Source organism: Xyrauchen texanus, chromosome 50 (genome assembly GCF_025860055.1).
Source record: "Xyrauchen texanus isolate HMW12.3.18 chromosome 50, RBS_HiC_50CHRs, whole genome shotgun sequence".
Taxonomy (NCBI): domain Eukaryota; kingdom Metazoa; phylum Chordata; class Actinopteri; order Cypriniformes; family Catostomidae; genus Xyrauchen; species Xyrauchen texanus.
The window spans coordinates 9,676,009-9,689,895 of record NC_068325.1 but is presented as its reverse complement, the minus strand read 5'-3'; the positions used below and the strand labels follow the sequence as shown (position 1 = coordinate 9,689,895).

Genomic DNA, 13,887 nt, shown 5'->3' with positions numbered 1-13,887 from the left:
ATGTTATTGTTAATGAAATGAATGAGAATTAATGAGTGCTTTGATTACTGTGCCACATTACTCAATATTGTTTAATAAATAGTAGAAAGAGCTTTTCCAGTATTTCCTGAAATATCAGCAACTACAGAACATTTAGTTTATTTGGAATATAATGATTACTATCCATTAAGGATTATTCAAATAGCTGTGGAACATGTGAACCTCTATTCAGAATAAATGTTTAACCAGAATATTGAAATTATTAGGAATGTAAATATGATCTATGCAAGCAGTGAGGCAACTCTCACCCAGGGTTGGAGAGTAACGAAATACATGTAATGGGATTACGTATTTAAAATACAAAATATAAGTAACTGTATTCCACTACAGTTACAATTAAAATAATTGGTAATTAGAATACAGTTACATTCAAAAAGTATTTTGATTACTGAAGAGATTACTTTGCATTTTATTGTCATTTGTTTAATTTAATATTTAGTTAATTCAGATGGAAAACATTTATACATATAAATGATGTGATCCAAAGTGCATTTGAACAGCGGTGAAACACTTTTTTATGATGTGTTACATTAATACGAGCAGACAGAGAAGTAAGTTTGAAGTCAGTTTGGAGCAGAAGAAATATAAATAAATCTTGTGTAACTTGTCAGCTTTACTCTAAGCTAAAATGCTATTTCTAGCCATTTTACATGCACATGATACCAGACATGATCATATTATTTATCAAGAAAATTCATGTTGGATTATAATACATTTTTTCTAGTAAGACCTTTGATATTAGGGCAAAAATTATATTCTTGATATTAATGTTTGTATTGTTTTACTGTAAAAATATCTAAAATCCTTAAAACAAGATCAATTTGATCTATCTTGTTTTAGAAACTGCATAAAATATTGAGGTTTTTCAGAGAATGTATTTGTTAGCATTGTATTTTGTCTTACTGTACTGTCAGAGTTTTTATAGTCAAAACAAGTGAAAAATCTACCAGTGCTGAAGAAGTAATCCAAAGTATTTAGAATACATTACTGACCTTGAGTAATCTAACAGAATATGTTACAAATTACATTTTACAGCATGTATTCTGTAATCTGTAGTGGAATACATTTCAAAAGTAACCCTCCCGACCCTGCTCTAACCTCACTTAACATTTAGTTTTTTCACAAACTCTACATATTCAAACTGAGAAAAGTTTTCCAAATTTTGATGGAAAATAAAAGGAAAATTATGCATTCATATACAGTAATCACCTAGAATTTATAGTAGTATAATCAGATATAAAATCTGGAATAATCTGACATACAAGACAAGACAAAAAACGTTCTCTTTCTTTGGAAAAGAACAGACACATTTGAGAACTGGCACGTCCCGCTCCTATAGTTATCAATTATATTATATAACAATAAAAGTAATTATAATTTTATATAGTGATGGGAAGTCTAATTCTTTTCCATGAGCCAGTTCTTTCGAACGGTTCGTTTCAATTAACTTGTTAAAAAAATTATTCATCAGATCTTTTATGTCGTTGCGTAATGACATCACCGTACATAATGCTAATACCCCAGCGTCGTGGATTACACAAACCATTTCAGTATAGCCATATGTAAATGCATATTGCTGATTATTACATGTTATTCAGTTACTGTGAATGAATTGCATCTGATTAAATTGTTTCCTTCCCCTTTAAGTCTGGAGATGACAACACCCACTTCAAGCTCTTGTTGTTGAGCAACAACAGCGATTGCTTAAATGTACATATAAGCCAACTATGTAATATAAATATATTTTATCTGGTACATAAATTCTAATCACTAAATATATAAGAACCAAGTCATTTCTTACACTAATCTTTGAGTCAGTGTCTCATTCAGCCATAAAACTTTCTTAAGATGCATCTCTGAAGGTTCTAACTAGCTTAAAAAAAAATTATTCTTAAACTCTTTAGTTCAGTCCATTTTCATTTAAAAGTTACTGTACATTTTTTAAATGTAGTGAGAGAAGTAGACAAAAAACAAACAAACATTAAATTATAAAATGTAAGCACTGGCGAAAATCTAGCAGCAATTTCAATCAGTTTGCAACTATTATGATGCCACAGCTGTTGGTTATTTATAGCAGACTGAACGAGTAGTGCATGTTGGATTTTCAATCTTTAATCTTCATTTTCTTAAGTATACAATTTAATAATCCAAGAATAGATATCACACCTAAGGCTGAAATTATGTACAGAACACATTTTGAATATGTATACAGTCTACACATTAAGTTCTAAGTAAAGTACATGAGCATTCTGCATTAATTCTACTGTATATGACATCACTGCGTCATTGATGACTGTTGCTAGGTGATGATCTCAAAATAACAGTTGTGACTGATATGAGACTTTAAAATTGGCACACAATGACATCACTGCACCAGTTCTGATGGAGACACAGCAGTCATGTGAAACGCCACATTCTAAAATGAACAGGCACAAAGACAGATAAAAGGGATAACATGTGATAAAACAATTGTACATTTGATTTTTTCTTTATTTTTTCTTTCATTTTAGTTTTTAATTTCTCACCTCATAATTTCTGTCTCTGTCAATTCGGTTTTGCGATACCTTTTTCTTGCTGTGGAAAAACCTGTGGAATCAAGAGTTCAAATACCACAATTTACACTCGTAAAGCCTGAATAAATAAATAAATGAAAAAAAAATATCAGATTATCCACTCTAATGCAGTTTAGTGAATTAAGCTAGAGAAATGTACATACCACATCCACAGAGCTGCTATTAATAGAAACTGGGGTAAAAACACCAACAGAGTGACAGTATAATGTCCAAACGCACTTCTGTCCATTGGCTTCGTAGAGAAATCTATGCACAAGACATATAACTTTGTCACAAACACAAGACATTTTCCTAATTTTAAAACTCCAGAACTGTTAAATTAAAGAGGTCATCTGAATGAGAGCACTTATTTTACACTAAACCACATGTATCATGAGAGTTGTGTTACCTCCTGCATCACAGGAATATTCTTGAAGCTCCTCTTTGATGACTGAGTCCAGGTACAACTTGTTTAATTTTGTGACTCCATCTGTTACCTGTTGTCCATTCTTGTACCAAACATAAGTATGATGTATATTCAGAGTGCATTTGGTTGAACAGCTTAATATCACTTTCTCTCCCTCTGATACTGTGGCTGGGCTGCTTGTCACCTGCGTATCTGATGAAAAAGATCAGTGTGTTGATCTCTAACTAAAGACCCCAATATACAGTTTTCCAAATAAGTTCTTCTTCGTTCAGGGTTAAAAATACGTTCTAAACATCTGAGAATCCACATGTTTGCAAGTATTCAGACACCGGCCACAGCACTGATGGAGGCGTTTACAAGTAGACTAGATGTAAAACCTCAACAAATGTGCCATTAAAATGTGTTATCAATGACTGCATGCTTCATACTGTGAGTAGAATTCACATGAAGTCAGTTAAAGAAGTTGTTTTAACCACTCCATGATGATTTAATATAAAATATATGCAGTAGAAATGTCTTGTTTGCATTCTGAATTCATGGAGCTATTGTGTAATCATGTTATACACAGTCATATAATGGCGCTATTACTTTAATTTATTGATACTACTTCAAAGATGGATGCATAAAAGACTCTTACATTGGGCAGATGTGTGAATGGCAATCACTGCAGATAGCACACGAGTCAATGGGCACGTCAGAGTATTTTATTAGATTTGATTCCTTTTGTAGACTATTTAAACAAAAATAAATTGCATTACATGGTCTTGGAAAATGTCTCTATGTGAACGATTATTCAGATGTAGGTCAATTTGCACCAGCTGACTAATAATGGCATGCTGGTATGTTCATCTTGACTAATCTTGACTGACTTAACAACTTAACGAAGTAGGTGAAACTTTAGTTCACAACTACCTATGACGTAAACCAATGTTTGTAAGGTCTTTAGCAGCCGGCAAGAATTTTCATAAAAGTTTGCCCAGGCAAGCTGTAACGAACCACTGAAACGAATGCAAAACACCTTCTTTTTGACCAGATGTTATTCTGCATGACATCATACACCATCGTTCTTCGATTTCGTAATGGAGTTTATCTGGGCCTTTAGGTTTCTGCTGTAAGAGGTGTTAGTTAGGCCAGCAGGGTGTGCTCCTAACACCCCAGTATTGTAATGTGGACACAATACTGTTAAAAGGCATCATCTTTCAGATGAGATGTTAAACCGAGGTCTTAACTCTCCGTGGTCATAAAACTCCAAGGCATTTCTCGTAAAGAGTAGGGGCACAACTCCACCAATAGCTGGTGTGTGGTGAGTGTACTGGCATACTATGGCTGCCATCGCATAATCCAGGTGGGTGCTGCACACTGGTGGTGGTTGAGGAGAGTACCCTAAACTGTAAAGCGCTTTGAGTGTAGTGTCAGAAAAACGCTATATAAGGCTTTGAAACTATTGGAACAGTAGAAGCACAACTGTATTGGAAGAGAAACTTTAAATCGCAGACAATGAGAGTAAGAATAACTCAAGGTGAACTAAAGTAACCTGTTCTTTTAGGGATGATCCAGAATCTGAGTCGCTCATCTTAACATCTGTTCTTCATCTGTTTAAACTACTTTCCCTCTTAAGTTGACACAACTTCATATTTTAAGGCAGCATGAACACTTTCTTTCTTTAAATTGAGACAAGGTTGACTTTTTAAAGTGTACCTGTGACAGTAAGAATAACTCCAGGTGAACCACTGTGAGAATTTCTGTTAGTGATGATCCTGAATCCATATTCTCTAGAGTCGCTCATCTTGACGTCTTTGATTCTCAGTGTGTTCCCCAAATACTCCACACGACCAACAAGCCACGATTCTTTACGCAGGTCCAGGAAATCCCCAGGCTGAACGTAATACCAGAATGCTTGAATTACTGTATAACCAGCTGGATGTGAGTATAAAGAGGGAATGTCTACTGTTGAGCCAACCAAAGCACAGACTCTTGTAGAGGTGTAAGTCACATTCCAGCACTTACTCTTAGAAATGCCTGAAAGAGTCAAAGACTGCTGCTGTAAAATTCATATTGTAAAAGATGTGCAGATACAGACATGTATGAACCAACGATGATATTCCATTAGTGCTTTATAAAAGTAAGCGTCACACTCACACACGGGAGATGAGGTATTTTTAAAGTCAGGAGAAAGAAAACAGGAATAGCTGACAGGATCTTCACTGGATTGCACTTTGATGTTTCTGGAATGATTATCTGTTATATATCGCCCATTTTGTTTCCAGTAGTACTTCTGAGGTATGGAGGTCAAAGTGCAGGAAGTATCACAGGACAGATCAAGTTCTGTCTGATTTCTCTGCTCTGTTGATTGAGGATTAATTTTCACCTGCAGGACTAAATATGTTAAATGTTAAGAATCATTTATTACAGGACAAATTAAGATATCTTGAGTCACTGTCCAGAATCAAGAAGCAATTTCACCTGTGACTGTCAGATTGACTGCTGATGAGCTGAGATGTTTAACTCCATCCTTCATAATGAACATGAGGTGATATTCTCCAGAGTCTCTCTCTCTTAGATCTGAAATTATGAGTGTTGAATGTGTGTTTGTGATCTGATGTTTCACACGTCCTGAGTAATCAGAGTCTACAGTCAAATCTTCAGGTTCATCTTTGTATCTCCAGTTTGTACTCTGTTTCTGACTGAACCAGAACACAGTTTTGATGTTCATGTTTGAATAAGAGCATTTCAGTGTCACCTGAGTCTCAATCAAAGCACAAATGTTCTGTTTCTCACAGGTCACAGGGAAACGGTCCAGTGACCTGTGTCCTGTTTGAAAGCCAGCGAAAGGAAAATGTAACATTATTGAGAGAAACAAATTTACACATATCTTTCCTACAAGCCAATGTGTGTGTTCATATTAAAGGAAATATACAGTCACTATGAGAGCAGTGAAGCATCTCTTAACTTTACCAGTGTTATTAATGCTAACGAAAACTAAATCAAAATATTTTTGTTATAAAAATTACAATAAAAATACTGAAAAAATGTAACTAAAAAATATATTTTTATAACTCCAAAACTATTCAACAAAAAAATATCTAAAATAAAGACCAATCAAAAAATGTTAGATACATTATTTTATCAAATCGAATCCTTTACAACCTGCCTTCAGTAAATATACATCAACACCAGATGGCCCTAGAACATTTTTTTAAATGTTTGCAGGAATCACATTTACTCTGCTGGTCCTAAAATACTAAAACTAAAATAAAAATCAAATATACTTAAAAAATCATGAACGTGTATTTTTTTTTTTTTTTTACATTTATTAAAACTAAATTAGAAATGTAAAATGATAACTAGTAACCCTGTCTCTTAACTTCTGTATTTATTTAATTATTTATATAACAAACATTTAGTCTTAAATATATCACTTTATAGCAAGATTGCATTTGTCATCTGAAAATGAACAATACTTTTGCAGCATTTTATTTTGTGAATATAAACAATGAAACAAGCAGGACGGTGCACAGTCGAGTAATAGCACTCTGCTGACTAAATCTGTTTTCCAAAATTTGTATTAATAAATTAGGACATGTTTAAGGGATTGTGGGTGATTGAAAGTCACGAAAGCTTCACTTGATGCATCCTCCAAAAATATGAATGCCTTCCAAGGGTCCTCACAATTAAGACGGTCCTCTGGTGAATGTAGACGGGGGAGAATAGTGTGGCCGATGCCGTAATTGATTAGTAGGCTCATTGTAGATTGAGCTTAATTTACAGAAATTGCCTGTGCAATTTACATCATGCAATTATTGCCATGAAACCATAAAACACATTTTGTTTAAAAGAGATGTTTGTGTACATGTTTTTTCAATCATATCAGCATTCATTCATGAAATAATGATGAAATAACAGAGAAATGTGTTATAACCTGTCATATATCCTGATGCACTGTGTAGTCAAGCACACTTTCGGCATGTTAAAGAGATAATTCAAGTGATGCTGTTCAGTCCCAGCAGAATGTGTCATTTAACGGTTGTCTGCTGCATCCTCCGCTGTATAGCGCTCGGAAACGGTCAGCAACATCGTTATTGCGCATGCAAATTGCATTCTGCACACATTTTGAGGGCTTGTTTGCGCTGTTGACTGATCTACATTATTCTTTTAGTAAATCAATCTCTAAACCAGTGCCGACAGTCCGTGCAAACAACCGGCACTTTTACTGGCTACAATTCATTCTCAGTAAATTCCCCCTTATTAATTTATATCTCTGCCACATGTCCAAACAAATGTTATTCCAGGTACCAGAAACTACAGAGAAAGTCAAGAAACTGCCAAGAAGGCAGTCTCATCGCTTACATTTTGAAATGTATTTGACTCTTTTGTGTTAATGTTAAGGGCAAACAATAATCATACCTGGAATGAGTAGTAGTAGAATCAGCAATAAATGTCCGAAATTAAAGTCCATGTTTTCACTTCTTTATATAATCTGATATACAAGATAAGACAAAACAAAATAACTTTCTTTGTCCAGAGAAGATAAATATACACACAAATGCATATAACATTTCTCTTTGACACATTTGTCATTTTGCATATTCATTATTGTTTAATGCTGTGTTATTATAAATAATCATCGTGAACAAACTAGGAGGTTTGTAGAAAAGTTTTTCAAAAATGTAATTGATTTTAAAACAGAAGATCCCGTTGTACTTACCTATGATGAAGAGTTCTTTTTTAAACTCTGTCTCTTGCTAAACCAAGCGATCTGATGAAATTGTTTCCTTCCCCTTTAAGTCTGGAGATGACAACACCCACTTCAAGCTCTTGTTGTTGAGCAACAACAGCGATTGCTTAAATGTACATATAAGCCAACTATATAATATAAATATATTTTATCTGGTACATAAATTCTAATCACTAAATATATAAGAACCAAGTAATTTCTTACACTAATCTTTGAGTCAGTGTCTCATTCAGCCATAAAACATTCTTAAAATCTATCTAAAAACATTTTTTATTCTTAAACTCTTTATTTCAGTCCATTTTCATTTAAAAGTTACTGTACATTTTTAAAATGTAGTGAGAGAAGTAGACAAAAAACAAGACTAAAACTACATGCACGAAATAATATTTGAATACAGTATGATATTAAGCACTGTATTCAAATATTGGCTTTACAAATATTGTATTTAACCGAATACACACGTGCAGTTTGTGAGAATCTATGGACTGACATACAAGTTCTTTGTTAAAACCACTGATAATTGTGAGACTGCAGTTTAAATGCAACATAAAACGTCTAGGTTACTATTGTAATCTCCGTTCCCTGATGGAGGGAACGAGACGTTGTGTCGAAGAAGTGACACCAGGGGTCTCTCTTGAGAGCCTCGCGCATCTCTGAACTTGAGAAAAGGCCAATGAGAAATTGGCAGACAGATTTTGCATGTCCCGCCCCCGGACATACCGGTATAAAGGGAGGGAAATGAGTCTGTATATTCTGGTTTTTGCCCTGAGGAGCCAAGAATGAGGTTCGGCCATAACAGTGACTCGGTTCAGCATCGTGGCCAGGAGGACATAACGTCTCGTTCCCTCCATCAGGGAACGGAGGTTACGATAGTAACCTAGACATTCCCCGTCTGTCACTCACTTCGACGTTGTGTCGAAGAAGCTCTACTTCGAAGAAACTCTACAAACAAAGTGACCGTGGCAGAGAGACTGCCCAAGGGAGATGCAGGTCTGCCAACAGGGGGACTGTACCATGGAAAATAAACACCCAGTCGGCTGTTCCGTATTACTGAATCTACCAGCTCGGACCTGACAAAACATGGGACGAGACTGACTCAACCCTGAGATTGTAGAATCTCGCAAAGGTGTTGGGTGTTGCTGAGCACGCTGCTCTGCATATGTCTGCTAGGGAGGTGCTGTTGGCCAGTACCCACGAGGATGCCACACTTCTCGTCGAGTGTGCTCGAACCCGCAAGGGGGCGGGCACGGCCTGGGTCTGGGTCTGGTTGGCCAGAGAGATGGCGTCAACAACCCAGTGAGCTAACCTCTGTTTGGAGACAGCGTTCTCTTTCCGCTGTCTGCCGATGCAGATAAAGAGCTGCTCAGAACATTGAAAGCTCTGAGCACGTACCAGACACAGCAACGAAAAGGCTGGGTCTGCCTCCTCCAGCGGCAGCTTCGCTTGCAGGTTCTCTTTCAGGAATGAAAGCACTGACAGAACTGCTCATCTCTGCTGGTCCTCAGACCAGGAAAAACACCAATTTGTGAACAAGCGCCACTTTAGGGCATAAAGCTGCCTGGTAGAGAGAGCTCTGGCTTGGTTGATCATGCCTACGATCGCAGGTGGTAGGTCACTCAGATCTTCCGCGTCCCGTCCAGGGGCCAGACATGGAGGTTCCAGAGGTCTGGGCGCGGATGACAGAGGGTGCTCCGTCCCTGGGAAAGAAGGTCCTTCCTCAGGGGAATTCAACTCAGGAGGAGCGTGAGATCCAAGAACCAAGTCCGAGTGGGCCAATAAGGAGCCACAAAGGTGAATTGTTCCTCGTCCTCCCTGACCATGCACAGCACCAGTGCAAGAAGGCTCACTTGGGGAAACGCGTACTTTCCCAGCTGTGTGCCAGCGCGTCTGTCCCGAGAGGGGCCTCCTATAGTATTTTCTATTTAGTATAATACATTTTTTTTTAAATCACACAAAAATTGTTTGTCTCATCAGCTCATTAGTTGTGACTAAAAGATGTGTCAGAAAAGGGAGATATACAAAATGTGCAGTGTTGGGGGGGTGGGGCCCTCCAGGAACAGGGTTTGGAACCACTGACTTAGTCCCACTGTCCACTTATGTTGTAAGAGTTGAGCAATTTCCCTTTTTCGGTTTATAGAATGGCATTCTTGTTCATGTCAACTTACTGCTTTGTTGTTACTGCTGCTACTAATTCGATTTTAAAATGTGAAGATATCTAGTTTAACAGTTAAACATGGATAAACAGTTATTTGCCTGTTATTTTAAGATGATACGTTTTTTGTAAAGCACTGATAGCTGAACCTTTAATTTAGTAGGAAGAGACTTTTATTGGGGTTTGGTTAGAAAAATTATTTGTACACACACAATTTATGTTATTTATCTGTATATTGTTTCATTGTCAGTAAATTAGCCAAGATACAGTACAGCAACTTCTGACGTTTTATTATTAACATACAAACTATTTGAAATATATATATATATATATATATATATATATATATATATATATATATATATATATATATATATATAAGTTTACAATTAAAGTATTAAATGTTCACTTTGTTGTTCTCACATTCAGATCTGTCTTACTGCACTTGGTGGTGCTTCATGTAATTTCTTAGAGACTGATACAGTGTTTGGCGATAAACAACTGAACAAATTTTAACTGGCCTGATTTCTATTTCTACGACTGTCATACTGTTTATTGCTATTTTTCCCTTAAATTTTTCCCACCAGTTGTCCACTTCCTCCCATCTCTAGTTTATCCCATTGGTTTACTGCTCCAACATAGGTAGTGCACCCAGTAGTACCTGGCCGGCTACTCGACCTTATAGGCTCTATATGCAGGGCTGCATTAACCCACAGGCTTAAGCCATGGGTAACGTCATATGCCACCCTTTCTAATATGTTTTGGGTGAGAACAGATCAAAATGTAATTTATTTTTCACTGTACATCTTGCAGTCTCTAGGCACAATCATGTTTTCAAGATCAATATTTTACCGTGCGATATTACACATGCAGTTAGTGAGAATCTGACATACAATGTGGACTAACATACAAGTTTTGTGTTAATACCTCTGATCATTGTGAGACTGCAGTGTAAAGACAACAGCAGACTGAACGAGAAGTCAGTAGAGGATTTTCAATTTTTAATCTTACATTTCTTAAGTATGAAATGTATAAAGCCAAGAACAGATATTAAACGATATTATGTACAAAACAAAGTTTGAATGTAATAAACACATGAAGCTATAATTCTTGTATATGAGCATTAGAATATTTAGACTGAGCAGACATTGATATGTCATTAAATATGACATCACTGTTTGAATCACTGATCTGCGGTTGGCAGTCCTAAATGAATGTTGCTAGGTGACGATCTCAGAATAACAGTTGAGACAGTATAATGGGAGACTATTGAGTCCTCAAACAATTACATTCGTGCACCATTTCTGATGGAGAGTCAGCAGATTTACATACAGTCATGTGGAATGCCAGATTCTAAGATTGACAGGCACAAAGACAGAAAGAGAAACGGATAAGAAATAATAACACAGTTGGTAATTTATTTTCTTGTTTAACATTTGAAAGCTCTATATTCAAAAATGCTCACCTCATAATTTCTGTCTCTGTCAGTTAGGTTTTTCGAAGCCTTTTTCTTGCTGTGGAAAAACCTGTGGAATCAAGAGTTCAAATACCACAATTTACACTCATAAAGTCTGAATAAATAAATTAAAAAAAATATCAGATTATCCACTCTAATGCAGTTAAGTGAAGCTAGAGAAATGTACATACCACATCCACAGAGCTGCTATTAATAGAAACTGGGGTAAAAACACCAACAGAGTGACAGTATAATGTCCAAACGCACTTCTGTCCATTGGCTTCGTAGAGAAATCTATGCACAAGACATATAACTTTGTCACAAACACAAGACATTTTCCTAATTTTAAAACTCCAGAACTGTTAAATTAAAGAGGTCATCTGAATGAGAGCATTTATTTTACACTAAACCACATGTATCATGAGAGTTGTGTTACCTCCTGCATCACAGGAATATTCTTGAAGCTCCTCTTTGATGACTGAGTCCAGGCACAACTTGTTTAATTTTGTGACTCTATCTGTTACCTGTTGTCCATTCTTGTACCAAACATAAGTATGATTTATATTCAGAGTGCATTTGGTTGAACAGCTTAATATCACTTTCTCTCCCTCTGATACTGTGGCTGGGCTGCTTGTCACCTGCGTATCTGATGAAAAAGATCAGTGTGTTGATCTCTGTCAATTAACAACATTTAACATAGTGAAAACACTTCCTCGAACAGTAAGAGAAGCTCTTATAGTTTCCCTTCTGTCACTCACTCGACACTGTGTCGAATGAAGTGACACAAGGGGACTTCCTGGGACGCCAAACGTACCTCTGAACTTGAGAAAAGGCCAATGTCAAGTTAGCAGACAGAATTTGCATGCCCCGCCCCGGACATACGGGTATAAAGGGAAGCAGGGCAGCGGCTGTCAGTCAGAATTTTTCTTCGGAGCCGAACGGTTGTGCAACAGCAAGTTGAGTTCACCACTGTTTCACTCAACTCTATCAGCGAGAAGCATTGCTGTTGGATCTACGGCGCATTTCCAGCTGGCATTCTCTCTCTCTGCACGCTGTGCAGTCCATGCCCCTGGGTACTTCTACAGCGCTTTTCACTGTTTAAAAGAGTGTTATCCTCCTAAAAGAGTTTTATTTTCTCTAAAAGAGTTTGAGTTTTCCACTCGTAAAAGAGCAATACACAGCGGCGTTGAACGGCTTTTTCAAGATGCCCTTCCGCCCTTGTGTAGTTCCTGGATGCGGTCAATTTCTCTCCAAGACCGATGGCCACAGACGCTGCCTCGTGTGCCTGGGCAGCAATCACACTGAGGCGGTGTTCGTGGATGGCTCATGTACTCATTGCGAGAACATGACCATGGCAGCGTTGCTGTCGCGGCTCTCCTTCCTTAAGGTGAATGCCACTTCAGCCACCCCCCACTTCACTCCTTCTTCCCATGGGATTGAGGACGACCCGGCTGGCGATGAAGGCGATATGGGGATAACGATGGGCTTGGTTTTGCCGGGTAAATCCCCACGAGCCCCCTGACATGCTCACTTCTGTCCAAGCTCGGGATGAGTGCGGCTCGCCTCACAGTCAGCCGGCATTCTCCCTTGAGCCCCTGGAATTGGATGGTAACATCACCGCTGCATCGGAGAGCATCCAGGCGTCTGACGTGGAGGTCTCGACTGGGCTGCCGCCTTCGGGACAACCCGCCCAATCATGCCGCGGCACCGCCGCAAAGCCCCGCCTGGTATGTCAAAAGCGATCTTCCTATTAGTGTATTGTCTTTCCAGCCTACCCTGCTGTTGAACACATCACTGTGCAGTTGGGTTTGTCTACAGTAACGCCTTCCAAAACGGTCAGAAATCTTGGGGTATCCATCAATAACCAACTCAGACCACATCTCAAAGACTGCACGATCATGTAGATATACACTCTACAATATCAGGAAGATAAGACCCTTCCTCTCTGAACATGCCACACAATTTTTGTTCAGTCACTTGTCATAACTAGACTGGACTACTGGAACACTCTCATTGCACCTCCCTGCATGCACAATTAGACCTCTGCAAATGATCCAGAATGCAGCAGCACATCTGGACTTTAATGAACCAAAGAGAGCACATGTTACACCACTCCTGGTCTCTCTTCACTGGCTGTCGGTTGATGCAGGTATCAAATTCACTGGGTCTGCTACAGCATACCTAAAATCATTTCTGCAGTGCTACGTTTCCATCAGAAGCCTGCGGTTGACTAAGGAACAGCGCCTTGTTGTACCAACACAAACAGGCACCAAAACACTTTCCCGCATTTTCGGTTTCATTGCACTACGTTGGTGGAATGACCTTCCCAACTCTGTGAAGCTGACTCACTTTCTGTCTTCAAAAAAAGCTGATGACACATCTTTTCCATGAGCTCTTTACCAGTCACTAAATTAAACGAAAACTTGAATCTGTTTTGCATACTACTATTTTGATGCTAGTGAAACTTTGCAATACAGCACTTTCTCCTGAAGATGATTTGCTTTCAATGTATTCCTCATTTGTAAG

At 37.8% G+C, this 13,887-nt stretch overlaps 1 protein-coding gene across 2 annotated transcripts; it reads right to left on the bottom strand.

Moving 5' to 3' along the window:
* Nucleotides 1-2,135: 2,135 nt before the first annotated feature.
* LOC127641515 (sialoadhesin-like) lies at nucleotides 2,136-7,836 on the bottom strand. 2 transcript variants are annotated; one of them, XM_052124559.1, is made up of 10 exons: nucleotides 7,724-7,836; nucleotides 7,423-7,495; nucleotides 5,482-5,829; nucleotides 5,158-5,394; nucleotides 4,979-5,037; nucleotides 4,717-4,894; nucleotides 3,001-3,210; nucleotides 2,756-2,858; nucleotides 2,565-2,625; nucleotides 2,136-2,455 (listed from the first exon to the last, which is right to left on the bottom strand). In XM_052124559.1, exons 2-10 carry the CDS (start codon nucleotides 7,472-7,474, stop codon nucleotides 2,405-2,407), a joined length of 1,299 nt encoding a protein of 432 aa, XP_051980519.1. In that variant the 5' UTR covers nucleotides 7,475-7,495; nucleotides 7,724-7,836; the 3' UTR covers nucleotides 2,136-2,404. The 2 variants fall into 2 exon arrangements, with proteins under 2 accessions (XP_051980519.1, XP_051980517.1); XM_052124557.1 differs by having other exon boundaries at nucleotides 4,717-5,037; nucleotides 7,724-7,835.
* Between the last annotated feature and the right edge of the window lie 6,051 nt (nucleotides 7,837-13,887).

Coding starts and splice junctions, on each gene's coding strand:
- LOC127641515 (XM_052124557.1), bottom strand. CDS start 7,474: ATGGACTTTAATTTCGGACATTTATTGCTGATTCTACTACTACTCATT. Junction 5,038..5,157: donor AAATACCTCATCTCCCGTGT/GTGAGTGTGACG, acceptor TGACTCTTTCAG/GCATTTCTAAGAGTAAGTGC. Junction 3,211..4,716: donor AGTTATTCTTACTGTCACAG/GTACACTTTAAA, acceptor CTTTTTCATCAG/ATACGCAGGTGACAAGCAGC.